This window comes from Poecilia reticulata, linkage group LG11, assembly GCF_000633615.1.
Source record: "Poecilia reticulata strain Guanapo linkage group LG11, Guppy_female_1.0+MT, whole genome shotgun sequence".
Lineage (NCBI taxonomy): Eukaryota > Metazoa > Chordata > Actinopteri > Cyprinodontiformes > Poeciliidae > Poecilia > Poecilia reticulata.
This window is the reverse complement of record NC_024341.1, coordinates 13454125-13481750: the sequence shown is the minus strand read 5'-3', so window position 1 is coordinate 13481750 and position 27626 is coordinate 13454125. Positions and strand designations below refer to the sequence as shown.

At 40.1% G+C, this 27626-nt stretch overlaps 3 protein-coding genes across 5 annotated transcripts; 1 reads left to right on the top strand and 2 right to left on the bottom strand.

Annotated features, from left to right (window-relative positions):
* Positions 1-3329: 3329 nt before the first annotated feature.
* LOC103472351 (ras-related protein Rab-25-like) lies at positions 3330-5991 on the bottom strand. Its single transcript, XM_008421947.2, has 5 exons — positions 5701-5991; positions 5012-5207; positions 4051-4244; positions 3878-3958; positions 3330-3802 (listed from the first exon to the last, which is right to left on the bottom strand). The coding sequence occupies exons 1-5, from the start codon at positions 5735-5737 to the stop codon at positions 3675-3677; spliced, it is 636 nt and encodes a 211-aa protein (XP_008420169.1). The 5' UTR covers positions 5738-5991; the 3' UTR covers positions 3330-3674.
* A 1490-nt stretch (positions 5992-7481) lies between these two features.
* Positions 7482-17953, bottom strand: ubqln4 (ubiquilin 4). 2 transcript variants are annotated; one of them, XM_008421945.2, is made up of 11 exons: positions 17764-17953; positions 13366-13517; positions 13089-13237; positions 12741-13003; positions 12440-12604; positions 12118-12340; positions 11268-11407; positions 10945-11028; positions 9490-9605; positions 9227-9395; positions 7482-9106 (listed from the first exon to the last, which is right to left on the bottom strand). In XM_008421945.2, the coding sequence occupies exons 1-11, from the start codon at positions 17905-17907 to the stop codon at positions 8954-8956; spliced, it is 1758 nt and encodes a 585-aa protein (XP_008420167.1). In that variant the 5' UTR covers positions 17908-17953; the 3' UTR covers positions 7482-8953. The 2 variants fall into 2 exon arrangements, with proteins under 2 accessions (XP_008420167.1, XP_008420168.1); XM_008421946.2 differs by having other exon boundaries at positions 12446-12604; positions 17764-17952.
* Positions 17954-20946: 2993 nt separating this feature from the next.
* Positions 20947-24058, top strand: LOC103472349 (lens fiber membrane intrinsic protein-like). Of its 2 annotated transcripts, none has more exons than XM_008421944.1 (5): positions 20947-21051; positions 21597-21805; positions 22999-23148; positions 23255-23389; positions 23527-24058. In XM_008421944.1, the coding sequence occupies exons 2-5, from the start codon at positions 21631-21633 to the stop codon at positions 23586-23588; spliced, it is 522 nt and encodes a 173-aa protein (XP_008420166.1). In that variant the 5' UTR covers positions 20947-21051; positions 21597-21630; the 3' UTR covers positions 23589-24058. The 2 variants fall into 2 exon arrangements, with proteins under 2 accessions (XP_008420166.1, XP_008420165.1); XM_008421943.2 differs by lacking the exon at positions 20947-21051 and adding an exon at positions 21070-21240.
* The last annotated feature ends 3568 nt before the right edge of the window (positions 24059-27626 follow it).

Sequence of the window (27626 nt, the reverse complement as noted above, 5' to 3'; positions counted from 1 at the left end):
AGGAGAAAAGCAGCACTCTGTGTTTGGCTAGCGTGCAAGGTGTTCTGTGAAGTTTGGTAATCACTACAGATTGTAGTAATTCACAGTCGCAGCTGCCTGGCCTCTCAGCAATTACAGGGAAATTTAACATTTTCATCTGATTAGTTTGTTTGCCACATCTCTGGGCTAAACTTGCCCGGCGTCTGGTTTGAACACAAGGACGGCCAGACTAATCTCATTCTATCCCATCTGGACGTTTAAAAGGCCATGTTCCTGGTGTTCGGGGTGGATGATGTACATTTGTGAAATGCTGCTTTTTTTTTTTTTTTAGCTGCTTTTAAGTCACACTGAATATTTTAGCATGTCTCGAAATGCGTTCCCACTGTTTTCTTTTAAAATATTCTCATCAGCCCATCATTACTTCTCTTACGACAGTCGTTTATTAGTTCATTTTTTTCCTCAGTTTGAAGAGAGCTAAAGACGTCTGGTTATAAGGCATAAAGATGAAGCCAGACACTGAAAGTCAGACCTGCAATGTAATGATTTAAATAAAGGATTTCCAAATGTCAGCCAAAATGCATCTTCACAGATGCTCTCCATCTGATCTGGAACAGGTTGAGTTATTTTACAAAAGAAAATGTGCAAGGATTTCAATCTCTAGATGTAGAAATCTGGATGAACAGAAACACAGGCCACACTTTTCAGATTATGATCTGCAAAAACTTTTGAAAACCATGCATACATTTCCCTCCACTTCACAGTTATGAAATATTTTGTGTTGGTCTGCAGCATGAAATAGACACTAAAGTTTGTGGATGTAATACGACAAAATGTGAAGAAAGTGGGGGAGTTGTAAATACTTTTGTGATAACGATCTCTTGTAAGGACATTTGGTCACAGACAAACACAGGAAGTAGAAATAAACAACAAATGCTGAGCTCAGTGAAACCAAGAGGAGCAGCTAATTCGGAAAGCAGCAGTGTTAAAGGATCCTTTTTCCTCAGGGTCAAATTTCCCAGAAAATAGAAATATCACAATTGAACCCCCTGCGGATTTGGCACTGCAGCTGTAAATTCTTGAAAGATAAGACTGTAATCCCCCCTTAGAAACCAAGCGCTGGGAGGCGCAGGAATTTTAAACGGTAGATAAACAGATCCGCTTTGGGGTCAGAGGTGACAGAACTCTGACATTTGAGTCCCAGTCTAACATTCACTTTTTACAAGCTACACATGTCTAACAGCATGGAGGTAGCAGCTGTCACATGTACGCGCAGAACCCGAAGCTTTCCAACCTCTGTGAGCCGATTGGCTTTGAAGCAAAGTCAAAAATGCATGATCCACACCTCAGGACCAATTTGTATTAACCTGAGAAGCGCTAAGAAAAATCAACCTTTCTTTTGTAAAACGCATCTCCAACCCCTAGGCTTGCAAAGACAAAGATTTACAGATTCCATGACCACATTCTCAACCTGCATGGATTATTACTCCAGATGTCTCTTCATTCCAAGGCCATAAAAAAAAAAAATCTTCCTTCACAGAATATAATTAAACATTTACTGCCTTCAGCAGAGGCTTCTTATCATATTTTCATTAGAGAGAATTAATAAAAAAGTGTGCATTTGTGGTCATTTCACTGTGGCAAAACCATCAGAGGACTCTTCCCCCAAACGCATGCAGATACACTCATACCACAGTAAAGCTTCACGTGAACATCTGTGAGCCAGAGATAGGGGCTCTTACTGTCCAGAATGTCATTAAACACTGCTGCTGCAGATTTATATTCTCTCAGTTGTGCCATATGAGCCTGCGTGGTCATATCCTGAGTGTGCAGATGTATAAAAACACCACACACACATATAATACATCAAGGCATACTGTATATGAATGGATTTGATATTTTGAGGGGTGGGGGAAACAGTCAGACATTGTGTTTCCAGAACAAAGTTTGAGGAAGTTAGAGGAAACAGAAAGATGTTAAAGCCAAAAAGTAACAAGGTGATCACTAAGGAAAGCTTAGCAAGAAATTAGCTGAATGAGATGCACTGAGGGAAAGAAATAAAGTTGAGCTTTTCATTTTCTTCTTGTCTGGCATCGAGCAAAGGTTATGTTGGTACCGCCACCTGCAGGCTGCAAGGCGACACAACACCTTCAAATCCTAAGCAGCTTCTGTCACGTTTAGTAGTGATTCTTTAAAATAAAACGGTTTAATTTTAGTTTAATTTGTGTAAGCATGAAACAGACATTTGGGTCGCAGTTATTTTAGTAGCTGTAACCCAATGACAGGTTTTACAGCTACTAAAATCTTGATCTGCATCAACGCATTGATGCAAAGTTTTGCCTTAACTGTCTCCAAAACTGAATTATGATTTTTATCTTTTTTAAACTGAACTTTTAGAAATGTAAGCTTTGAACATAATCTAATTCACTGAGACGCACTATAACTTTAAATTGGCCACATGACTCTTACATCCATCCAAGCAGGATCAGGCTGTGAGAAGGCTAAAGAAGCAAACCATGACGTCCTTCCATACCCGCCAGCCAGTGCTGGATGTGCCCTCAAAACATCCACATGGAGGAACCCAAAAGGCAACCAATCAGATTCCTGAGTCACCTCAGCTGGACCGACACCTCCAGGTCAGGTGCAATTTGATTTAATTATGAATTAAGAGTTTAAGTAGCGTTCATCACTGTTTCCAAGTGGTGGATGGAGCAAGAGATTTACAAACAGCAGGGATGTGGTAAGGATAAATGAATGAGAAAGGGTGGGGCGCAGGGCAAAGTGTTGGCGGCTAAGCGAGCTGGAAGCAGGCTTAGCAGATGATCTGAGGTGCGGCTGAGGTGTGATCCTGCTGCTAAGCCTCAGTTAGCACATCTGTGAGCCAGAGATCAACACTTCACAATTTGGCCCATGTCAGGGTGGTAAAACTGAGCCATAGTTTTTTAAAAGATAAAAGGTCTTGATGATATTTTGGCATGATAGCACTTCTAAAGTGATTATCAGTTCATGAAGTTAACAACCCCTTCAGATTAATTCTGTTTTTGGAGTCTGGCGTGTGTCTGGTTTAGATATTTGTCAAAGCGCTATAATGTAGTATTTGGTATCATCTTAAAGGGGTCTACTTGGCTTTCATCTAAGACACATTTTGAGTTTCTTTGACCAACACAGAGGTCGCTAGAGCTCCTCAAACAAAAAACTAATACACATTTTTCCACACTTTTCGCCTAAACACGTTTCTTTTAGTCCGCTGATATCCAGCGACACAAGAGTCAGCAACTGCAATCTTAAATTAGTTTAGGCACCATCTTTGTTTTATGGCACGAAGGTGTAAATAATTCCAACATGGAAACACAAGCATTTAAATAATTTATTCCAAGTCAAAATTCTCCCGCTTACAAAAAACAAAACACGACTTTGCAAAGCATCTCTTAAAACATGAAGAGAACGAATGACACAGCTACCTAAAGTAGAAATTTCCCCACCGGCCCTCTGCTCTGAAGAAACATTTGATATAAAACGTGACTATAAAAGACGGATTCACTCGATGCCTGAGCACTAAATCAATGACCTACAAACTGTACAGTTTACACCTAAAAAGGTTTCCAACAGACTGCGCTGCCTCGCTCATCGGACTGAAAGAGAAGCTGAGGGCTTTAGCTTCAGTCAAGCATGGTGTTGGTTCAACACATATCAGTCCATCAGGAACTCTTGCAGCAGCCTTTCCGCTCGTCCTGAGCCTCTCTTGTCAGCCCCAGCGGACTGGACAGGGTCACTGCGCTGATGGAGCCGCGGGTCACCTCTCTGCTGGCCACCTTCTTCTGGATCGCTGGGGGAGATCAAACATTTAGGGTGTCACCTTAAAGTTGCCCGTAAACCAGAGTGGCGCTGTGTCTCTTCTTACCCTTGAGGACTTCGTTGAAAGCGGCTTCTACGTTTGTGGAGTCCAGCGCCGACGTCTCCATGAACATGAGGCCTTTCTTATCTGGAATGGTGCGGCAAACATCCGACACGATGAAAATCGGTTTATTCTTGAGGGGAAATCCTTTCGGCACATAAGGAAGCAATTGAGTTCACCTGCAAAATCTTTGGCCTCCTCTGTGGGAACGGTCCTGAGGCTCTCCAGGTCTTTCTTGTTGCCCACCAGCATAACCACCATGTGAGGGTCTGCGTGATCATACAGCTCCTTCAGCCACCGCTCGGCGCTCTCGTACGTCAGATGTTTGCTGATGTCATACACCAGCAGCGCGCCAACCGCTCCTCTGTAGTAGCTGAACGCACCAGAAGGAAACAAGAGTTTAGATTCACTTGCTTGGGTCAGTAAAATATTCACACTCTTTTCCAATTTTTATCACGCAAAAAGCACAGACTCCAGTGTGTTTTGTCCAGATTTTATACGACAGGTCAAAAGAAAGTAACGCGTAATTGTCAAGACAAAGGAAAAAGCTGTGCGGTTTTCAGAGTAGTTTACAAGTAAAAGTCTGAAAAGTGTGGCCTGCATTTGTGTTCAGCCTCCTCTAAGTGTATGTTTGGCTGGTATTCTCTGTGCTTATGGAAGAAAAGTTCAGCATGACGCTGCCACTGCTAAGTTTTTCATGGTAATGAAGTGATCAGGATCTTAGTGCTCTACAGGTCAACGCGTCTTGAATGTAGACTAAACCAGGGAACAATTTACACAAAGACTGACTCTATTTACCAAGTTTGTTCAGTTCAAGGGGGCCCAAATATAAATGCACACCATTTTATTTATTTAATTTTGACATTTTTATTTGCCAAAAATTTTGAGAACCACTTTTAATTTTTCACTTTGTGTTGGTCTATCGTATAAAATACTTTGAAAGAATAAGTGGAACAGTACAAGGGGTGTGGATACTTTAGCAAGGTGTGATAAGTACAGAAGAGGTGCAGCTGGTAATAAAAGGGAGGGGTTAGCAAACAGCAAGTCGCAAATGAACTGATCACTCGATTATTGTGTGTACCTTTGACTTCTCAGATATTAATCTCGCCTGTGTGTGTGTGTTTATGTGTGTGTACCCACGCTGAGGTGATTGCCCTGTAGCGCTCCAGCCCAGCTGTGTCCCAGATTTGAGCTTTGATGGTGAAGTTGTCCAGCTGGACGGTCCTCGTGCTGAACTCCACGCCGATGGTGGTGCGGCTGTCGTGCAGGAACTCATTCTTGGTGAAGCGGGACAGGAGGTTGCTCTTCCCCACACCGGACTCCCCGATCAAAACCACTGCACAGACACGCGCCAAGAAGTTCCTATTACGCCCATTTTTATTAATAATTGATCACACTGATTTCGCGGCACGTTTCCTGAAACCAAAATGGATCAGATAGCCTTTATCTCATCTGACACGTGCAGACTTTCCGTCACACTCGCTCGATGCCAGATCGTGTGACATCACGCCAACGTGGCACATCCACATTGAGTGCGAGTTCAGTCTGGAATGAGGGAAGTAGAAAATCACTGCCGCTCTCGGAAGAACCGGCACGATGCACTGCGCCTGTTCCTCTGGGAGTGTGAGAACTCATGTTTATCTAGCAGGTCAAAGGTCACAGCATTCAGTCAAAGCAGGCAGGAAGCAATCACTTCCTTATATTTACGCTACATTTTCTTAGAAACAGCAGCAGCACAGATAAAATCTGCTTTGCCTTCAGTGTGTAGAAATGCGGCGCAATAATTTTCTTATTCTAAGACGATGACGGCTGAATTAAACGTGACTTACCTTTAAATACAAAGTTGTACGAATCATCCGAGCCCATGCTGCACTCAGTGGCGATGGGTCCCTCTTCCACCTCACAAATACCCAGAAGCCACTTTCAAAATTTTTGAAAGGAGTATTTATTAAGAAAGAGAAAACAAAAGTATCCTCCCTCCCTGGTTTTGTACGAAGGTGAAAAATGAAAGGGAGAAAAAAAATCTCTGTTCGCTGTGGAGGACGAGGAGCAGCTCCTGTTTGAAGACAGCCGGAAAACGAAGAAGCAGGACTCCTGATTGCTCATCAGCTGACACCCAGAGGGCTGGGAGGACGGAGAGCAGGTGGAACAGGTAGAACCACTCGCAGGTACAGACTCCACCCTCCGCTGCACTCCCAGACTCATTTGTATGAGAGTAAACCTCGCCCTGCAGGTGGTTGTGTTGTGAGCCGGGACACGTCACCCTCTTTGGCCACCAGTCTCACATTCGAAATCCAGGATCGCAAGTCTCAGGGTTTGGGACGATATTCTAATTTCCATGGTTTTTTTTAAAGCGAGCACTTTTTTTTTCTTCCATTTAGATTATAAAGAACTGTTTTAAGTTTAGCCTCACGTGTGGAAAGAGATATTTCTTTCCCTGCAGCTTTGAAATTCAAAAGCTTGAACTTGACCTGTCTAGATTGTCCTACGTTAAATACAGGATGTTGAAAAACTGAGCTATTAGTAATGTTAATGATCCTTTTAGAAGGTGAGCCTCCTCCCCAAACACTTCTCATGACTTACATCAGGTTTTCTCTCAGGATTGGCCTGAGTTTGGCTAATTGTCCACCTTTCATCTCCATTGACTTTGACCAACTTCCTCAGCCATCCTGAAGAAAAACATCCCCAAAGCACAATGCTGCCACCACGTTTCACAGAGGGGAACGGTGTGATCGAGGTGACGTTCTGTGTAACTTTCCTGCCAAACTTTTTTTTTTTTTTTCTTTTTTAGGTTGATCAAAAAATTCAGCTACGGTCTCAACAGCTTCTTTTCCATGCTTTGTGTCCCTCCTTCAATGCTTGTGGCAAACAAGGCTTCTTTTGGCTCCCTTTCAACATTTGCCCTCCTTTTGCCGTTCTCCCACGAAGGCCAGATGTGTAGAGAGTGCAATCAAATAGCTGCCCTGTCAACAGATCCTCCCGCCTGGATCGGATTTCTGTAACTCACCCAGAGCTACTACAGGCCTCACTGCAGATGCTCTGATCTGCAGTTCTGCCGTAATCTTTCAATTTTCAGCCGAATGACTGCAGTCTTCTGATCTAAAGCTGGAACCGTTTCAGAACCGTACCCTCCCTTTAATCTTCTCGGTCTACATGATGCGGTTTGTTCCCCCAACAAACCTCTGAGGCCTTCACAGAACAGATGACGTCACACCAACATTAAATTAAGACACAAAAAAAATTGACTTTTTACAAACTAGGTGACATCTGGTTGCACTGGATTTTATTTGGGGGTGCCAGAGTAAAAGGTGTGAATACATTTGCAATGGAAACGTTTTTTTTTTTGTTTGTTTTTTTTTTAATTGTAAAAGTTTAAAACCAACGTACCCTTTTCACTCCACTTCCACAGTTGTGTGGTAATTTTGGTCGATTACATGAAACACATTGAAGTTTCAATGCGACAAAAAGTGAAAAAGCTCAAAGGGGGAATGAATATTTTCACAAGGCACTATATATCCTGATTTGGAAAAAAGGGATTCAAACATTCTCCATACTTTTCCACACTGCACAGAGAGTCTCAATTATATGTACTTTAAAAACAAACTTGGAGGCAAATGTAAGCTTTTATTTCACACTTTCCCATTAAAACAAGACAGAACATTGTGGGGCCTTTAAAGTTCCTGGCCCATCACCACACTGTAATCAAAATGAGACGGGGGAATAATGGTTTTTGACCATGATTTATTACTTTTTTAAATTTTATTTTAGTACAGTACTGTTAAAAGTTAGTTCAAACATTTTCGACTGGGAGATGGATTTCTTTATTTTAATTCAGCTGAGGTCAACAGACAGAGCAGAGCTACTGAAGCAGTTGCCAAGTTCACCACAACTACAAATGTTGAGAATTTCAAAAAGAATAAAATAATAATAATAATACAACCTAGACTTTATGATTGGAGCAAAGTATGGTGCCATCACTGTTGTTTTTTTTTTTTGTTTTTTGTTTTTAAAGCCTTTCCATTATGTCATACTTTAACTCATTTGATTTCCACATGTAATCCATGGAAAATAAATCAGCTTCATATCTAGGTACTAACTGCACCTCAAACAGGAAGAGAGAAGACGATGAACGATCCGATTTAAACGAAATCAAAGATGGTTTGTAAAATTCATGTTCACAACAGCAGCGGCCTGTGCTTCAGGGGAGCCGCTGTGTGACAGAAACGATTATGGTTACAGTCTTGAATGAGAATTTCAGCGGAGGTGGGACGTCACGTCTCCCGTCTGAGGCTGGTCTTTACTACCCATGATCCCACTGGTCGGAGTCGGACAGCGGGACAAGCGACGGCGACTCAGAAGGAGGAGAAACGATTCCTAGAAGACACTGCGCTTACACGTTGGGCACTTTGATCCAGAGTGACGAATTACAACTTTTGGAAGGGTGAAAGTGTGGAAGGCGCTTGCAATAAATAGTGAAAGCTGTTGGGCAAAAACCAGCGGCGTGTGGAAAAGAGTTGAGGACAAGGATGGATGGAGGAACGGCGGTTGGGACTTCTGCGAGCGTCTGCTCTCCTGCTGGCTTTCAGGATCACAGCTTATAGAAACCACCAACCTGCCCGACGGGAACCGGGCACGAAACAGAGCCGACTGCCTTTCACATCGCACGGGTTGCGTTTGGATCACGTGAACGTTTTGCCTACGGAGCGCTACTTCAGATTTACGTGAAAAAAAACGATGAGTCAAAAAAAACCCCCCCAAAAAATAAACGGTCGGGAGTCCCTTTCTCTTCACGTCAGAACGCGCTTTGAGGAGAGAGCGGTTCAGTCCGACCCCTACAGCAGAACTCTGTGGGTGAAGCTGGCTGGATGGTGCCGAACGAAAGAAGTGAAAGGGGGGAGGGGGAAAGAAAATAGGGAATGATCTTAGAACAGATGCAGAATGAGGGTCTTTCAGTTCTTGCCCAAGTTTCTTCTGTAAGGTTTTGGGACAATACACATAAATTTCTGTTGGTTCGCAGTGGATTTTGGGTTTGTTATGTGTTAAATGCGTGTTTATGAGCGCGTCAATATGTACTGTATGTCTTTACGAGGGCTGTGAGCCCAGCAGTCTCTCGATAGCGGCGTTGATGTCTCCTCCAGTAGCAATGAGGGCCTGCAGGTTGGCCTCGCGGTTGATGAAGCCCATGGCGTTCAGCTGGTCTAGCTGGGTCTGGAACCGCACCTCTGGGGTTTGGCTCTGAAGGGAACAGTCAGTACAGATTGAAGTAAGACAAAAACAAAACAACAAAAAAAAAAACACCACCATGCACAGTATGGTGATTTCAGTATGCGTGTGCGAGTGTGTGTGGTCGCGTACCGTTCCGTTTCCTCCTCCACTTCCACCTCCTCCAGCAAACATCTGGAGCATCTGTTGCATCAGCTGCTGCTGAGCAGGGTTTGTTGCAGCACTGCTGGGAGACGAGGCGGGGTTCTCCGCGGGAACGGCGCCTCCTGTGGGCACGCCTGGAATTCCACCCGTCATCAAACTGGGCCAAAAGAAAAAGACAAACGCAAATGTTGAATCCAAACCCCAGACTAAATCCCAGTGTGTGTGTGCAGGTGACGTCTCGCTCTGCCTACCTGGGCATAAGGCCTGGGGCTTCCGTCTGCAGCGTCTGGAGGCCCTGCTGGATCTGCATTAGAGCTTGCATGGCCCGGGGATTGGTCATGACGGACAGCGCCTCAGGGTTCTGCATCTGGAGACGGGCAGAAATGGAAGCAGACAATTAGCAAAGGTGACTGTAAGCAATTCAAATTTCAGCAGCATGAACGACAAGACCACAGAAGTCAAAGCCAGAAAGATGGTGGGTTTATATTATAAGCTGTTTAGAATTCAGATACTAGAGGTGAAAATACGTTTTAAAAATTGAGTAATTATTTTAAAAAAAATCTATCCCCGATCAGACACGTGTGTGGTATGATGAACAAAACACATAAACCCTAAACGGATTGGTATAATGCACTTTTGGTATAATGCACTGACACTTTTGTGTCAGCAAAAAGACACAAAAGTAAAATAAATGATATAAAACAACTTAAATTGTAAGTTATCATACAAAAGAAGAAAAACATACTTGAATTGCTAAAACTTAAGAACTTAAATTTTGTTATTTTGATTTGAATTCCTTTTTGGTAACACTTTATTTGAAGGGGTGTGCATAAGACTGACATGACACTGTCATAAACATGACATAACATCTGTCATGAACATAAAGAAGTCTTTATGATTGTTTATGACAGTTGTCATGAAGTGTCATTCTGCAATTATGACACTTTTAATGCAAAGTTGCTCTAAAAGTTGCATTAAAAGTCCATTAAAAGTGCCAACTTTGCAGGATTTTGTAAATAATGATAATTTAATACAAAGTTGGCATTTTTAATGGACTTTCAATGCAACTTTTAGAGCAACTTTGCATTAAAAGCGTCATTATTTACCGAATGACTCTTCATGACAACAGTCATAAACATTCATAAAGACTTCTTCATGTTCATAACAGGTATTATGTCATGTTTATGACAGTGTCATGTCAGTCTTATTCACACCCCTTCAAATAAAGTGTTACCTTTTTTTTTTTTTTTTACAGTGATTTAAATTAATTACTTGCCTGAATTACTAAAAAATAGCTTAATTAATACTCAAAAAATATTAAATCGAATTAATGAATAAAACTTTGTTATCTGGCTTCATAACAGTAAAAAAAAATCTAATTTGTTTCATAGCAAAACTTATAAATACAAAGTAAAAAGTTGGTTCAAGGTTTATGTAACAAAACATTTTGGATTTAAATTTTTTAAACAAAAATGTGCTAGCTTAAGGAGCGGCACAGAGAAAATTCCTTTGCTGGGAAGGTATTGATGGATGAACGTACGAATGAACAAACATAACTAAACATAACTCATTTACAGCCACATATGAAAATATGGACATAATAAAGACATGCTGAGACCCTGCAGCAGCCCTGATTCTAAGGCCAGGGAGTGTTTTGCTTCAGTCAGTTTCAAAAACGGTGTTTTAGATGAAAATGGAAACGGTACCTGCTGAAGAAAAATGGGCAGCTGAGATCTGAACTGTTCCTGCAGCTGTGGGTTTCCAGCGAATAATGGATTATTCATCATTACCTGATTGAGGGGAGAAATAAAGTATTAGTCATTTGGCTCCAGCAGCAGTCCACGCTGCCTACGCAGTTCTGTTAAATGTTAACGCATATATCAGTCAGTAAAAAGTATAAACCAATATAGCTAAAGTATAGAATAAAGACTTGATGTGATATATCTTTTATTTTCTGCAATGTTCAAGAAAATGCGTCTAGGCCAAGTCCAGAATATCAATATTTAATCTACGACTTTGTGATCCTCACCTGTGAGGCTAACTCTGGGTTTTGAGCCAGTGACTGCATCATGCTGCGCATGTACGGAGCAGACAGCATGTTCTGCATCAGCTGAGGGTTTTCAGAGATCTGTTGGAGTAGACTCTGCATGCCGGGGCTGTTGAACATGCCTGCAGCACAAAACAAAAACATCCAGGAGTGAACGTAACTAAACAGGGGTGTTAGCAAAACTTCGAGCCCTGGAGGCAAAGACGCCGCCGAACACTGGATTCACAGGAACGACAAAAGATTTTAGAATAACCCCCAGTTTTAAATTTGTGAAGCATTACAACTGAATGCTTCACAAATTTAAATACTTTTTCTAATCCAATCAATACATTATTGCTTTTACTGTCTCGTTTTGTTATAGCCCTACAGCCAAAAAATTAAAAAGGCCTGTTTTTGCTTTCACAAATAGAGTGTTTCAAAAATTTTAATCTGGTTTTAAAAGCTGCTTATTGCAAAACTAAATTGAATAAAGCCCAGAGTCATTAAAAAGGCGATTTAGTTTAGCACCGACAGGAAGCTGTGAAGCAGATGCTAACTACCCTCACATTAGCTTCTAGCTGCTTTATTAGCCAACTCCTATCATTACAAAAAAGGCTAAGAGCCATTTCCTTTCTTAGTCCAAAACAAAAAAGCTTCAAACAACATTAAGTGTTGAGAATAAGGCACACATATTTAGAAATGGGGATCATAATATTAGCTTAAACCTCCTTCTCCTGACAATGTCACAACAGTCCTTTGTGACACAGAAAGTAAGAAAAAAACTGGTGCTGAGATTTATTATCAGGAGAACTCTCTTTATCTTTATCAACATCAGCGAATGTCTCCAGCGTACCATTTCCCAGACTCGCAGGGTTGACGCCCAGAGGGTTGGACACACTCGGGTTGGTGGTTCCCGAGGTGCTCGTGCTTCCTGTGGTTCCCCCTCCGCTCTCAGAGGGGTTTGAAGAATTCGGAGGCCCCCACGGGTTGGGCAGAGGCTCTCGGTTCTCTGTCCGCGACGGCTGAGCGCCAGAGTCGGAGTTTCCGCCAAGAGCTGAGAACGGGTTGTTTCCAAACTGTAAAGAAGAACATTTTTAAATACAGTTTAGTACACAGGATTTAAGTCACAATAAAGTGAGGAGAGATAGAAACGGGGATGTGTAAAGTTTCCTCACAGAGACCTGCTCTCTGGCTGCGCTAAACATGGGCTCCTGGATGTCTGTGTACATCCTCCTCAAGGCATTGTAACCTCCTGGAATGCTCTCCAGGTTGCTCAGGGCGCGGTCCTGGTTTCGCATCATCTCCTGCATCATGGCTGGGTTCCTGGCGAGCTCCATGGTCTGAGAGGCAGGACAAAAAAGGGAGAGGAAGCAAAGCGGATTGAGGTTCAAGTTGAAACACACAACTAACATGATGAATGAATAAAATCTGAGTGTTCTCCAGGCACTTTTAGGACATTTCCCCCCCCCCCCTCACCTGTCTCATGAGTTCAGGGTTATTGAGCATGTGGGAAATCTCAGGGTTGCGTTCCATCAGCTGCTGCATCTGTGGGTTGGCCATGATCATCTGCCTCATCAGGTCGGGGTTGGACATCATGTTCTGCACCAAGGGGTTCTCCATGATCTGCGAGAGCATCTCCGGGTTGGACATGAGCTGCCTCTGCATCTGCTGCTGCAGCTCCATGAAGTTAGCCGAGCCCATTCCCAGACCGGCTAGACTGGCCAGGTCTCCGAAGCCACCTGCAGGGGGATAAGCGCTGACTTAGCGAGGTAATCTTCGGCAAGGAGAGCGTTTTTAATTAGAGCAGCACGCAGGCGGACTCACTCATTATGTTGGGCGTCTGTGTGGGTGCCTGGCCAGACCCGGCGGGGACTGTTGTGGGGGCAGGGTTGGCAGCCGGACTAGAGGCGCTGGAACTGCCTGCCTGGGTGGAGGTTGAACTAGAGGCTGAGGTGCTACCGCCATCTGCTGCCCTACAGAGGGAATTTAAAGAGAGAGGGAGAAAAAAAAAAGTTAAACCCAAGTTGTCATAGCTGGTCAACTGTTTCAGTGAATCAGAAAGTTTTGTAAAAAAAAAAAAAAAAAAAAAAGGTGGCCTTACTTGTGTGCTGTTTTAATGACGAGGTGAACCGTCAGGCCATCTTTGATGCCATGCTGGCTGAGACTGTCACCGTCCTTCAAGATCTTCCCTGCAAAAATCAAAACCAACTGGTCTTGTTTGGCTTTGAACCGCTTCGAGATCTCCTCTTTAAACTGAAAGACATAAAAAATAAATAAAACCAGGTAAGATTTCAGCATGGAAGAAAAAAAAAAAAAAAAAAACATGTCTCCAAGTAGGCCGATAATGTTTTGAATGCATAATGGAAAGCACTTCTTGTTGATGGTTTGAGGCCAGGCATGTGCTGGTTGTCAATCTGAAGCTGGTTTGAAAAGTCGCAGTGTCGACCACTAAACACGCCGCTTTATACCATTGTTATGACTTTAGGTATTTTTAATAAAATACCAGAGAACGAGCATGATCAAAGTAATTTGTAGGGAAAATATGGAGTTCTAAAGTTCTTGTAAACTACTGGTTTGTATTGGTAGTTTTTTAACACAAATGCTCAAAACTGCAGCATTGGTGTTAAAGCTTAACATTGCAGCTTAAGTCCAGTACACGGTTTCCCCCTTGGCAGGCCACCAGGCTTTACTTGTGCCCCCACCAGGCTAAGCATTGCTTATATTTTTTTAAGTCTTATTAAATGTTTGCATTTTTTAAGACTTTATAGTTGGTGTTCATGTATTAATCTTCCAATCTTTTAATAACATATAATCAAGTGATATTTTAAAATGTAAAATTTCAAAAACACGACAGGCTGCTGGATGAATGACCCCAACGCCAAACCACCTGTCCTAGCAAGTTTTCTGGGGGAAACCTTGCAATAGTTCATTCTATGGCCTTATTTTCCACTTTTAGTCACGTTTTTCTGGTCATATGAACACTCTTGTTATGTCTGTTGTGTTTCTATATGAAGGTTTTTAGAGTAAAAAAAAAATATTCTTATTGCTGTCCTATTTTGCTGCAATTGTTTCTGCCGCTTATAATAAAACGGGTTATCCCAGTAAACAGTCAGTGAGCATTAGTGACATCTAGTGGTGAAATAGTGGAACACCATCAAATTAAAGCTCTTCTTGCAAGAGCTTTAATTTTTTAGGTGTTTTGCAGACATTAAGACATGAAATATTATATAAAGTTGACTTAAAAGTAAAAAAAAAAAAACTTTTTTATTTTCATCTAAATCCAAACTAATGAAAAACAAACATGAAGTGGATCCACGCAGAGGTTTCACAATAACCTCAAGGCACAAAGTATTTAGGCCTTCAATATTTATGCAGTTGCTGTTTAGGTGCTATAGTTATTAGTTTTCAATGGGATGAAGACAAAAAATCATAGACAATATTACAATAAAACTTATACTAAAAAATACATCAAGTGTTTATCAAATCTTCAAGTTAAACATAACATCCAATAAAAAAACACATTAAAACCAAAGTACCGTATAGAATAAAGAGCAAAAGGTTTGATCTCATCAGACTGATGCTGTGATGTATTTTGATTTTATTTTTTTTACAATGACTTAGATGATTTATATCTCCAGCCAGTCATTTATTTATTTATTCAGAGGTTATTCATGCACGGCTCTCCTAATGTCGCCCCCAGCATGTAGGGGCCGAGATCTGGACTTTGACTGAGCGATTGCGACACCTTGATAGTTTTTTTTTTTTTTTTTACCCGTTCTGCTGCAGATTTGCTGCTGTTGGTTTTGAGTTCATTGTCCTTTGACGTGATCCGATTTTATCCAAATGCTACCTGTCAGCCCTGGACATTTGGGTTACGGAGGAATTAGTTAATCACCGACTCAGTGACTGCAAGGATTCTACCGTTTGTGGGAACAAAACAAATCCCCGTTTCACTGTGTTTGACTGATTTAACAAGCTCTTTGGGCTGGTTTGGTGTGTTAGACTTTCCCTAAATACAGCCAACAATCCTAACAATTTTATTCCTTTAATTTTTATTAGATGTAACTTTGCAAACCTATTTTTTATTTTTTTTTTTGTTATGCTTTGTATGCAAAATCTTCCTAGTTACACCTAATTCCAGTAAATGCATGTTTCAAAAACATTTTTATGTTCTGGTCACTTTCTAAGCATATGTTGTATTTTTCCCCCCTCACCCTTTTTTAAAGATAACTTGAGATCTAATCTGTTTGAATATTTAAAACAGGTACTTTGACCTTTTATAAACAGTGAGTATATTCTCAGTGTTATAATAAAACACAGCAGAGCATATTCACTCAGTGGAACAATGTAGATGCCTGGATTCTAGTATATAAGCCAGTGGTGAGACTGTATAAGTAAATGTTTATTATTCATCATGATGATATATGCAAGTATGTTGGAAAAGTATTGAGTATCTTTTATGTCTATCCATCTGCTTGGTACGAGCGCATAAAAACAGTCAGAAGATAAATGCAGGATAATGTGCTTTTCTCTCTATGACCACGACAGAAATGTTAAAATGGGAAACGGAAAATACTGGAAGAAAATTGAACGGTATTAAAGTTTGTCTTCTGATTTAAAGTAACCAAATGGAAATGGAAATTGCTTTATTACATAAATGTAACTAAAAGTGTGTTTTTAGAGTTTTAGGTCTGTTTATCTCTTCATAATTCTTTTAAAGCTCGTCTTAAAACCCATCTATTTCACTTGACTTTCAACTCCAGCGGGATCTAGTTTTAAATTGTATGTTTGTTTTTAAACTGTAAGAGTATTTTTTATTTTTTTTATTGTCATGTTGTGTTTTAATGTACAGCACTTTGTGTCAGCTGTGGTTGTTTTAAAGTGCTTTATAAATAAAGTTGGTATGGTATGGTACAATTCGTGAAAACACGTAGAAAAATCATCTGATACAGAGTTGTAGAAGTGTCTGGGTATAAAAGTGTTTGTTTACAGGTATGAAGGGACAAAATTGCCAGGTTTGGCTATAAAAATGGAGGCATGAATTTTCAAGAGTGCTGGGGTTACAAAGAACACAGTGAGACTTGGTCTAACAAATCTTGGCCACAGACAAAAGATGCAGCATTTAGACTAATCCTTCGCATCCTGTGAGCAAAACGCTGCGCTGAAGTTAGTCACAGTTCACCATCATTTTCTCATCGACTTAAAATACTAGTTTTGCAATAATTACACCAAAATAAATAAATTAAAATGTGATCCATCTGCTTTCATTTAAAACAAGATATATAAACCATCACGATTATAATAATGTTAACACTTTTTAAGTGCGAATAAAAAGTAGTTGTATTTTCCATGTGCTTAAAAGCTAATAAAATTATCCTTGCTTACAAAGTAAAAGCATGGTAGCCTTTACTCAGTCAGCTGGCCTGTAGTATTCAGCAACAGATGGGGGAGGGTCAGCTCTGCAGCTTGGAGAAAATTCCAGTTGGGATGATGGGAAGAGTATTATGGAAAAATGTAACATTTGTGAAATCGCAACTTGATGTTAGTTGAAGCTTAATTCAGTCTAAAATATTCCAAAATATGTGTTCAATATGGTCAATTTATATTCATTTTGTGTAGGGCACCTCCATAAAACACTGCATGTTGCTTTGTTTTCAATAAATAACTTCAAAAGATCTTGAAGACGAAAAAAATGTGGCATATTTGAATTTCCTTTGGACATCATCTTAACAAAAGTCATTTATTTTCTTCATCCATATTACTTGTAATGTTACATTTATTGAATAAATCTAAAACACACTTTCACACATAAGTAATAATATCCCCAAAACATGAACACATGTATATATGCGTTACTGCACAAGAGGAACCAACATTAGTACACACCGCTGAACACCCTGCTCTGAATGTGATTACATACAGTGCCTTGCTTTTCCAGGTGAATCCGTCGCCAAGCCAACAGCAGCACTGAGGATACTAGAAATCCCCAAGAAGCCTGGATGACTCAGGAGCAGCAATGAGAATGTTCTAGACTGAAAGACAGCTTCGACTTTTTTTATCAGACTGTGGAGCTGAAGTAGGAAATGAAAGCGATACACCATGGACCAGCTATATGGAACCACTTCCATGGTTTTGTCGGAGTGTTACTGCTTCTTGTAGTTAGCACAGTGAGCGCGTACTCGTCAGCTGACACTTGTTCAGCTACATAGTTGGTCCGAATAACAGGCTAACTTAGCTCCCCGGCTAGCAATTGACTGGCTAGCCGGTTAGCAATTTCCAAATCTTAGCGCGGTCGTTTCGTAGAGTGAGATATTTACAACGAAATGGTTGCCGACTAAATGGCAACCTAACCAATAGTATTTCGATTTCACACAGCCGCTTTCATTCCCAGCAGCCCCAGTTAGCCGGTAAGAGTGGTGATACATGCTAATGGTTTAGCTTCCTAGCTGAAGTTGTGGGCATGACGTTAGAGCGCAACGATGAACAGCATCCGACCAACCTGAGTGACAGAAGCGTCCTCTGCGATGGCGATCTCTTCCTTGTCCTTGGGTGTTTTCACTGTGACCTTGATAATCGTCCCCTCGGAGGCTTCGGGTTTATTATTATTGTTGTTACCAAGATCTGCGGCGCCTTGCTCAGCCATCTTTACTCCGCCGATGGAACAGCTCGGATCTAACTTTCACTTCCGGTTCAAATCAGGTCTCGTGTGTGTTTTTTTTTTTTTTTCACCCACCCAGTCGGTCCAAGTAGTTCCTGTATGAGTTAATCGGTTAAAAGTTCACAAAATAATAATAATAATAATAATAATAATAATAATAATAATAATAATAATAATAATAATAATAATAATAATAATAGAGGGATTTATTCTAATATTAAAATGTAAGGAAACTGACCAAATTTAAACCACTGATCTGAACTATTGTTTTTCAATGAATTCATTTAATACGGTGCCTCTGAAGTGCAAATCACATGGATAACTTGCTAAACACTACTGCAATTTTTGAAGACAACAAAAAATTAAAACCACAACTAGTTATACCTGTATTAAAGATGCAGTAATCAATTGGCCAAGAAATTGTATACACCAATTTCCTTGAATTTAAAATATTTATCTTATTTGTAAACTGCATCATAACTGAAAACTTTCCCCTTTTTTTGGTTTGCACAGGAAAATCAACATTTCAGATGTTGAGCCACTACACAATTTTGTCCCCCAGATTTTACTTCACTTCAAAGCTAACATGTTGTCTGCTTAGATAGAAATAATTACACTTTTAGATGAACCAATACTGAAAGCTATTTAAAAACCCACAAATCAAATCAAATAAAACAGTCAACATGATCCAATTCAGCTGTGGGTTAAACTTGAAGTTTTCTAATTGCTTCACTTTAATTCTATGAAGAAATGAAGCAGAAATGTAGCCTTTTGTTCTGAGAACATCTTTGTTCATTGACACCTTTCAAACTATTGCCCTCGCAAGAGTTTCCGCGGCAGTTCAATGTACTCAGTTGACTTTAATTGGCTTAATGGATCGTATGGTCTACGATCCCTCAGCTCAGTTGCTAAGTGTGTAATCTCCAGTCTTTCTGTTGTGAAATAAAAAAAATACTGAAATTCATCTGTTAGTATATGAACCGATATACTAACAGTCTGTGAAGAGTCTTAAAGTCTTGAACTGTTTAACACTGATGCCAACACAATTTGCTGTGTGTCTATGCCTCCACACCAAACAGAACCCATTTTGGAGAGTTGGTCCTTTAGCTTTAATTTAGGGTTAAATTAACACTAACACTATGAGACTGATAATACCACACTGGCTAACTCTGTAAATATAAACATTAATTCAAAAATAGGTGAAATTTGTGTTACTGAAAAACTCTTATGAAAATACTTCTAACCAAAGATGAAATGGCACCTTGCAGTTAATTTCTCTTCACCTCACCAAGGATGCGTCCATGAGTTTTCCCAAAGGCATCTGGTATGGATGTTATATTCCATGCACAAGATTTATGAAATCTGTACATAATTTATCCAGTCTATCCAAATTCAAAGCCTAAAGTAGAATTCATTTATTCAGGGTTCTTGGTTTTTGTCTTGCTGTTTTGATTTGTCCAGGATTTGTTTTATTTGCAAGTTGTTGTTTTTTTATGTCCTACAATTAGTTTATTTGTGCAATATTTGAAGTAATGTATTTCTTAGTGTTTTGCTTTTACAAAGTCAGATTTTCTTTCAGTCTTTCATTATAACTATTTTATCAGGCTTTATTAAGGGTGGTCTCCTTCCTGGATGGAGCCACTAATGGAGGGATTACTGATATTCACTTTGTGTACTCTTTGCACTTATTTTATTCCAAATAAAATGTACTCATAGTCTGAGAATTTGTGCTTGCCTTTTTTATGGACAGAACCATTGACAGAACTGTGAATTGACAGAATATGCTGAATTCTCATTAGCATTTGATTACATATGTAGAGTTCTGCTGTTTAGTAGTCTTAGGCAATGATGGAGCAATTCTCACTCTCTGCATCTTTTCCTCACTCATAAATATTACTCACAGCTTGAACTGAGCAAAGGGAGCCACTGATATGCAAACACCACTATAAATGTTGTGTCCTCTGTCCGTTTTTCTTTTTCAGTGAAAGTATTCCTAGATCAATGTTGCTTTGCTAAGCTGTCTGTATTTCCTGGAAATAGCTCTTACTGTTCCAGGAGCTATTCTGTTTTCTTTCTTTGGTTATTCCAAATTTTCTGATCCACCAAAACAACTCTTACTTCAAGACTTATGTGTTTACTTGTTCCTATTGCTAATGCTTGCATGAATTGTGTATGCTCTTCTTGTCCTTCTTTTTAATAAAAATAATAATAAGTAAAATGCTTGTGTTGTGCAATTATCTGTCATCTACTGAGTCTTATCAAATGTATCTCTTCAAGGAATTAGGATTTTGATTCTTTGTTTGCTGTTCATGTCAACAAAAAAGACAAGCACCTTGTAGGAAAGGCTTGACATGTTTGCATTTTGCAGACAGACTTAAAAGCATTTAATATCAACATTAAAGAAAGGCAGTTGAAAATTCATTTCTTTTTCAGGAGTTGAAAATTCATTTCTTTTTCAGGTGTCATATTGGTAGATGAAAGTACTTCTTACAGTAGCATGCAGCAGCTGCTGTACATTTGAAACATTTTTTTTTTTGAATATGTTTTATCAGATTTTAAACCCTGCTGTGTTGTCCCCATGCTGTGGAGCATTCACCCTTTATGTGACGCCCCATTGAGGAAGCGCTGAAAGAAAAGTGTTTGTTTCAGCAAGTTGCATTGACGCAGTAGGTCCTGCATACCTTTGCACATCCCCAGTTCTAGAGTACACCATTTACAAACAAACAAATGTGCCCCTCTCTCTCTAAAAAAAAAAAAAAAAAAGGTAAGGACCTCTGCGTTACCCCTTCTCCAAGGCCCCATTAACCCTGTTGGGGATAGGATACACCAACATGTACAAATCACATGCACTGTAGGGTTCTCATTCAAATGCAGCCCCCACAGGGAGACTGAGGGCAGTAAAGGATTTTGCCTCCATCAACAAAAAAAGAAAAGAGGGCAACCTTTTGCCTGTATATTGTCTGTGAAGCTCTCTCTCTCTCTCTCTCTCTCTCTCTCTCTCTCTCTCTCTCTCTCTCTCTCTCTCTCTCCTGGTAGCCCCCTCCCAAAGAGAGCAACGACCCACTCTCTGTTTTCCATTCTTTACTTCTGCAAGGTGGGAAGTAGAGAGCGTACGTTTCCAGAATCAAGGTAAGAGAGTGTATCTGAGAGGGTTTCCCCACCTGTGTGTGATTGGACATGCAGGCCCGCAGAATCAGATTTAACCTCATTGTGCTCATGAGCAAATGCCCGTGAGGGTTTGGACGAGGAACAAGCTGCAGCATCATAACAGTAGCTTTTTGTTAGGTTTGTTTTGGCAATGTCTCCAGTAAAGCAGAGGTAAACGTCTTTTCTGGAAATCTTATGTGCACCGATGATGTTTTCTCACAGATTCTAGAGGAGATGCAGCGTTGAGTGTAATTATTAGAGGGCCTTTTTTTTTTGTAATGACTGACTTTGGGGTTGACTCTGGTACCAAACCTTCCTCAAATATCTATACATATTTCTTATGTCTTGTTCTACAGCTCAGATCTTTTTTCGGAAACTGCTCCTCTGCTGTCTTATGCTAAGAATTTTTTATTTTTTTGCTTTATTTGTCCCTTTCTCCAGCCCTTCCATCACAAGTCTTGGATAATAAGTTGTTAAAATGTATAAAATTTCAAGTTGGTGTCTACGATGTGTTTCTTATTGCACAGTTCCTCTGCAGCGGCCCCGTTGTCTCAGCTCAAGATGTACAGCTTCATGGGCGGGGGCCTGTTCTGTGCCATCGTGGGCAACATCCTGCTGGTGGTCTCCACTGCCACAGACTACTGGATGCAGTATCGTCTGTCTGGAAACTATGCCCACCAGGGTCTCTGGCGGTACTGCATGTCCAACAAGTGCTACATGCAGACCGACAGCATAGGTAAGATCATTTCCAGGCATGAATCGTGAGACTTTTCTTTTCTGAGTGTTTTCAGTCGCCTTCAACACAAAGAATATGTTTGGTGAATCCTTATTTTAATGTACTTTTCAAACGTTTTTTGTGTGTCTTCTCAGCTTAATAACATTCATCTAGGTCCTGAAGCGCACGTTGGTAATACAGGCACATTTGAAACAATTTTTTTTTTAAAAAGCAAAGAATCTTCATATTTAAAACAAATAATCAGGCATTTATTAAACAAGCATAAGAGTTTAAAAATTTGCACCAAGAAGTATATTGGGTAATTTTTGGGGGGGCATTTATTGGTTAGTAAATCAGATAAAGAGAAGACCTGCAGCAAAAGGAACAAGAGTGTGATTTGAACTCAGGACAACTGGGTCGAGGACTACCGCCTCCACACACGGTGCGCCTGTTTTTCTAACTGAGCCGCCCGGTGCCCCTAGTACATTTTTGTTTTTGGTGTAAAGTCATGTTAAGTTATAAAAACTGTATTTGTTGATTCTTTTCTGTTATGAAAACAATGGGGACTGATCAAAAATGCTGACGCAGTGGCTCAGTTCAGCAGAAAAATGATGGGCCAATAAGATCACATTGGTTGGTTTAGATAACATAACAAGTTCCTCTTCCAATTAGATGATTATTAACTCATTATAGCTGGTCAATTTAAGTTTTTCACACACTTTCCCAGCCACTTATGTCCTTTCCACCCCAGTGCATATGTGTCTAAGTGTGTGCATAAGCAGTGTGTGTGTGTGTGCGGGTGTGTGTGTGTGTGTGTGTGTTTGTGTGCTTCTCACCTTGCTGTTGTGATCCAGTTGCAATATGGCAGACAAGAGGGCCTTGTTGTGGGTAGTGAGGGGAACTGAAAGAGTCAATATCCCTTATGGTTTTCGAACTTCCTAAGGCACATGGTGCCACAGGATCAAAAACAGAACCACCAGACTGTCTTGCGTTGTTAAACTGCTGACCTGCTGTGATGATTATGCACTTTATGTTATTGCACTTACTGTAAATGTTTTTTATTATTATTATTTCCCTTAGTTTCTCTTTTGAGAAACACAAAGAGGAATGCTGACTTGTTTTTGTGGGCTAATGGTTGCACAACGGAATACCAATAAATGCATTAAATTGATTAGTGGTAATGACGAAATAAGATTTCTACCTGTTCCTTCCAGCTTATTGGAATGCCACCAGGGCCTTCATGATCCTGTCAGGAATGTCGTGCTTCGCAGGCATCATCGCCGGCATCATGTCCTTCTCACACTTCTCCTCCTTCGAAAGGTTCAACCGCTCCTTTGCTGCAGGAATCATGTTTTTTATCTCCAGTGGGTTTCCATCAATTGCCTACAGAGCAAAAGACACAGTCAATGTTTTTTTTATAAATGTAAATGGACCATAGAGTATGACTGACACAAACTGTCTGATTCTCAGCCTTCTTTGTACTGCTGGCTATGGCGATCTACACCGGCGTGACGGTGAACTTCCTGGGAAAGCGCTTCGGCGACTGGCGTTTCTCCTGGTCCTACATCTTGGGCTGGGTGGCCATGCTCATGACCTTCTTTGCAGGTGTGAAATGACAAAATGCGACGCCGTCTAAAAGCTTAATTCTCAGAACAAACCCCATGTCTCGCTCTAAAAGAAAGCAGCCAGGTTGTTGCAAAGTTTAAAGTTGCCACAACCGCTACAAGTGCCGTCTCTTGCAGGTATTTTCTACATATGCGCCTACAGAATGTGTGAGTGCCGAAGGGGAACTGGGCCACGCTAGATGTCTCCAGAACACAGAGGACTCTTAGTTTGGATCGACAAGCAGGAAGCATCAGGGGAGTCACGACTGATCCAATGAAGATGGAACATCTGATGGAGATGCTCTCGCAGGTCTTTGGGGGTCTGCTCGACTTGTTTGTGGAAGGATGCGGGAGCACAGTTTTTATTCTAGGAATGCTCAACATTGACAAACTTAAGGCATTATTCGCCAGCAGATGGCAGCACTAACACAGCTGACCATGCGCGCTCTTCCTTTGCTTAACACAGTTGATTTGAATATTGCATTGACAGATAATAAACCTGTTATAGAAAGAAGATTGTTCATCATTCCTGTATAATGTGAATTTGTTTAACTGGACATGATGTAACAACACAGATAGATTCTTGTCTTATACATGCAGAAAAAAAAAAACTTTGAGAGAGCATTCATTCTATAATTTGAATTAAAACTGGCAAATTTCTGAGGGCTGTTCGTTTGTCTCATGAATTTTTTTCCTTGATAAGATGACAAAAGTGATAATCAGCCGTTATCACTTGTGAGTTTCATGGGAAAGGATTTACCTTTCCACCCAGCAGGATGTTCCTTATCATTTTCCTCGACAGACAACAATTTGCACGAAGACTGATGGCAAACAAAAAGAAAAAATGCAGCCAAAGGCCGGGGAACCTGGGTGGAGGGCTCCCGCTACTGATTGTCTAACTCCCCTTTGTCAGTGAATGCAGTTTCCTCCTTTTTCTTGGTATTCGCTCAATCCTCTTCATTAGCATGGAAGAAAAGAGAGCTGCAGCTGATGTAATGAATGCTTTGACTACTATGTGACGCAGAAACGATGACAGAAATGTAAACACGTCTGGAGAAAGATTCAGCTTCCATACTTGGTTGAAGAGGCTGCTGGAAAGAGATAAGCTTTCTAATGTTGTCCGGAGTTTTTAACATCGTGTCTTAAATCATACACAAAGGTCAGAACCTAGGAGAGGGGAAACGTCACAATTTATTTTTAGTTAGCTCTGCTCAAATCAAAATGAGTGACATTTATGCAGAGTTAGTACTCTTTTTGTGTGTTTTTTGTACATACAAAAAAACACCATAAATTCAGGTGTTAGAGACTATTGTCGTAAAAAAGTGGAAAGATTCTGCGACTACAAATATTGAGAGCCCTACATTCATACACCAGTATTTTACATAGTATTATATATAATTGGAAAACAGAATAAAAGAAAACTCAGATTGAAAACATAAACTCTGGCTGATTTTGTTAACCATTTGTTCTGACCTCCTTACTTTGTATGGAAGATAAACAGATGTTGGCTGCCTGAGAAGAAATAGGAACTCATTGATTACTGAATGAAGGATTTTCAACACTTTGCTAAACTTAGAACAGTGACCAATGCATTACCACTTTTTTCAGATATGTTTAACTGATCAGAATCATCAGCACCGCCACTGATTGTGGCTCTAGTGATTTTTATGAAAACAATGAACATGCAATTTTTGGTTTTTCCCCCACATATGAAATCACCTAAATGAAAGATTATTATTTTTTATTATTTCAGATGATGACTCCGCAATAAAAACATAAATATGCTGTATTTTGTATCAACATGTGAAAAAACAAATTTTGATATTCAGGTGGATTTGACAAAAATTAAGATTTTTGTCCAACATCCCAAACATCACCTGACATTGTTCATTCCCTCAATAGTTTTAAATCTGTTTGCTTTTCTTCTTACAATACAACATAGTATTCAGTCTTCATAATATAATGAAGACTTCATTCATTACTTGGACTACTAAACTGTATAATCCCAGTTTTCTAAAGTTTTTTTTCCTGGTTCTTCTCTGGAGTTTTTCCTTTTGGTGATGGAACGTGACGCTGACACAGCAGGACGTATGAAAATTGTCCTCAGCCCACACGTCCATCACCCATCCCCTCCTGTTACTATTCACTACAAAAACATGCACGCAGAGAGATTTTCCCACTGGAAAATCTATTCGTGTCTTAAAAACTCTGAAATGAATATTTCTTGCAGTCAGATCAGAGCTGGTTTAAGACATTTATTGAGGAGGTGAAAGCTAATCTGGGATTGTTCCAAGTGCACACAGAACAAAAGACAGATGCTGTTAAAGCATTGCACAAGTAAAAGAATATAATTTACACATCTCGCCATAAATAAAGCCAACACACAAATGAGACAGACACGGATTATTTCACTCCGAATGCACGACTTGATGGTGTACGTCCGTTGAAGCTACCAGGAGGGTTTCTACAAGTGATGGGATGCAGCTATGGATAACATTTCGGTGAAAAAAAAAGGAAATTAGCAATAACACAAGCATAAGGAAAGGAGAGGAGAATGTTTTCCCTCTCCTGGGAAAAAAAACTGTGGAGATTTTCTGTTTCTAGTTTTGGTCAAATCATAATTTCTTGGGTTTTTCTACTTTCATACCAGTTTATCTTTTGAAACAACTTTTTGTTTTTTAATCATAGTGAGAAGAGCGTAAAGAAGTTTCCCCAAGTGTAAGACTGAAAGCTTCCTCATAGATGTTTTAGCAGCTTTTGATTGGTTTCTGACTTTGCTCTTTTCAACACAAACACACAGATTCAGGAAAAGACAAGCAACCGCCCTATTAGCAATCCCTCCATTTTGCGCCGCGTTACACATTGCTTGTCCATCCAGACGTTTCTCTGCGCTTTTACATCTTTCTGCCCATTCATGCCTGAAGCAAAGATGGAAAGACCTTAAAGATCACAAGACACGATGAGAGAGAAATGTCTTTTGAAGACAAAGCTGAAGCTGGCCCAGGATGTAATCTAAGAAACAAGTTAATAACAAACTGAGCTTTCCTTTTCAAGTCTGGCAAAGCTGAATAAAGAAGAAATAAAGAGAAAGGAACATTTAAAAGATAAAAAAAAGAAAGGCTGGTGTGACTTTAATCTGCTTTTTGTTGAAGTAGTTTTACATACAGTGAAAAATTGTGCGGTGGAAGAAAACTTACATATGGCTTTCAAAATTTAAAAACTGAAATAGTGTACATACTTCTGTTTCACCCCTCCTTACTCTGACACCCATTAATAAAATAAAGCATGACTAATTAACCGCAGGAGTCATCTGATGAAATGGAGTCCACCTGAAAGTAATTTAATTTCAGTATAAATCTAAGCTGTTCTGTGAAAACATCAGATGCTTGTTAGTAAACAAACAGCATCATTGAGACGGAGGAACACGGCAGACAGGTCAGGGAGGAGGATGTGGAGAAGTTAAAAAATGTATGTTATAAAATAATATTCTCTGAACATCTTACGGAGCATCGTTCAATCCTCTGTCCACAAAAAAAAAAAAAAAATGAAAAGGATCTCCTACTATTTCAGTCTCGCTTTTATGGAAGAGTGGAAACATTAAAAGAAAACTACAACAATTCCTGTTTTCCAGAAACCGCGTAAGAGTGGAAGACCAGAACTTCACTTTTCCATCAAAGTGGATATTTGCTGCCACTGTAAAGCACGGTGGTGGCAGTATCATACTGTAGAGATGCTTTTCTTCAGCAGAAGCAGGGAAACTGGAGGAAGCTGGACAGGTTTGAGACAGGTTTGTTCCCCTTTCGAGAACAACCTTCCTAAATGCACAGTCCGAGCTACAAGGGAATTGTTTTAATCAAAACTAATTAATGTGCTACAATGGTCTAGTCAAAGTCCAATACTAAAGTCAATTGAGAATCTGAGCCAAGACTGACTCCAGAAATCCAGATATTCCTTGTCCTTCTACTTCACAATTATGCTCCGGTTTGTGTTGGACTTTCACATAAAAATGTTAAAATATATTGACGTGAAAAAAATGATAAAAAGTTTTGTGAATACTTGCTTGGCACTGAATAAAACACAGAACATTTCCAGACGAATACTGCGGCAGAGAGGGAGCGTTAGCAGCAGTTTTGCCATGTGATCCAAATGTTTGTATCAAGAGCACAATGGCTTTAAAGGAAAGAAAAAGAAGTGAAATGTGAGGATTTGTTTTTACACAGTTGGTCTTAAAACACATA

Coding starts and splice junctions, on each gene's coding strand:
- LOC103472349 (XM_008421943.2), top strand. CDS start 21,221: ATGTCTCCAGTAAAGCAGAG. Junction 23,149..23,254: donor AATCATGTTTTTTATCTCCA/GTGGGTTTCCAT, acceptor TCTGATTCTCAG/CCTTCTTTGTACTGCTGGCT. Junction 23,390..23,526: donor GCTCATGACCTTCTTTGCAG/GTGTGAAATGAC, acceptor CGTCTCTTGCAG/GTATTTTCTACATATGCGCC.
- LOC103472351 (XM_008421947.2), bottom strand. CDS start 5,737: ATGGGCTCGGATGATTCGTACAACTTTGTATTTAAAG. Junction 4,245..5,011: donor TACAGGGCAATCACCTCAGC/GTGGGTACACAC, acceptor TGGTGCGTTCAG/CTACTACAGAGGAGCGGTTG. Junction 3,959..4,050: donor GGAGGCCAAAGATTTTGCAG/GTGAACTCAATT, acceptor GCACCATTCCAG/ATAAGAAAGGCCTCATGTTC.
- ubqln4 (XM_008421945.2), bottom strand. CDS start 17,907: ATGGCTGAGCAAGGCGCCGCAGATCTTGGTAACAACAATAATAATAAA. Junction 13,004..13,088: donor ACAGACGCCCAACATAATGA/GTGAGTCCGCCT, acceptor ATCCCCCTGCAG/GTGGCTTCGGAGACCTGGCC. Junction 9,396..9,489: donor GCCCCAGGCCTTATGCCCAG/GTAGGCAGAGCG, acceptor CTTTTGGCCCAG/TTTGATGACGGGTGGAATTC.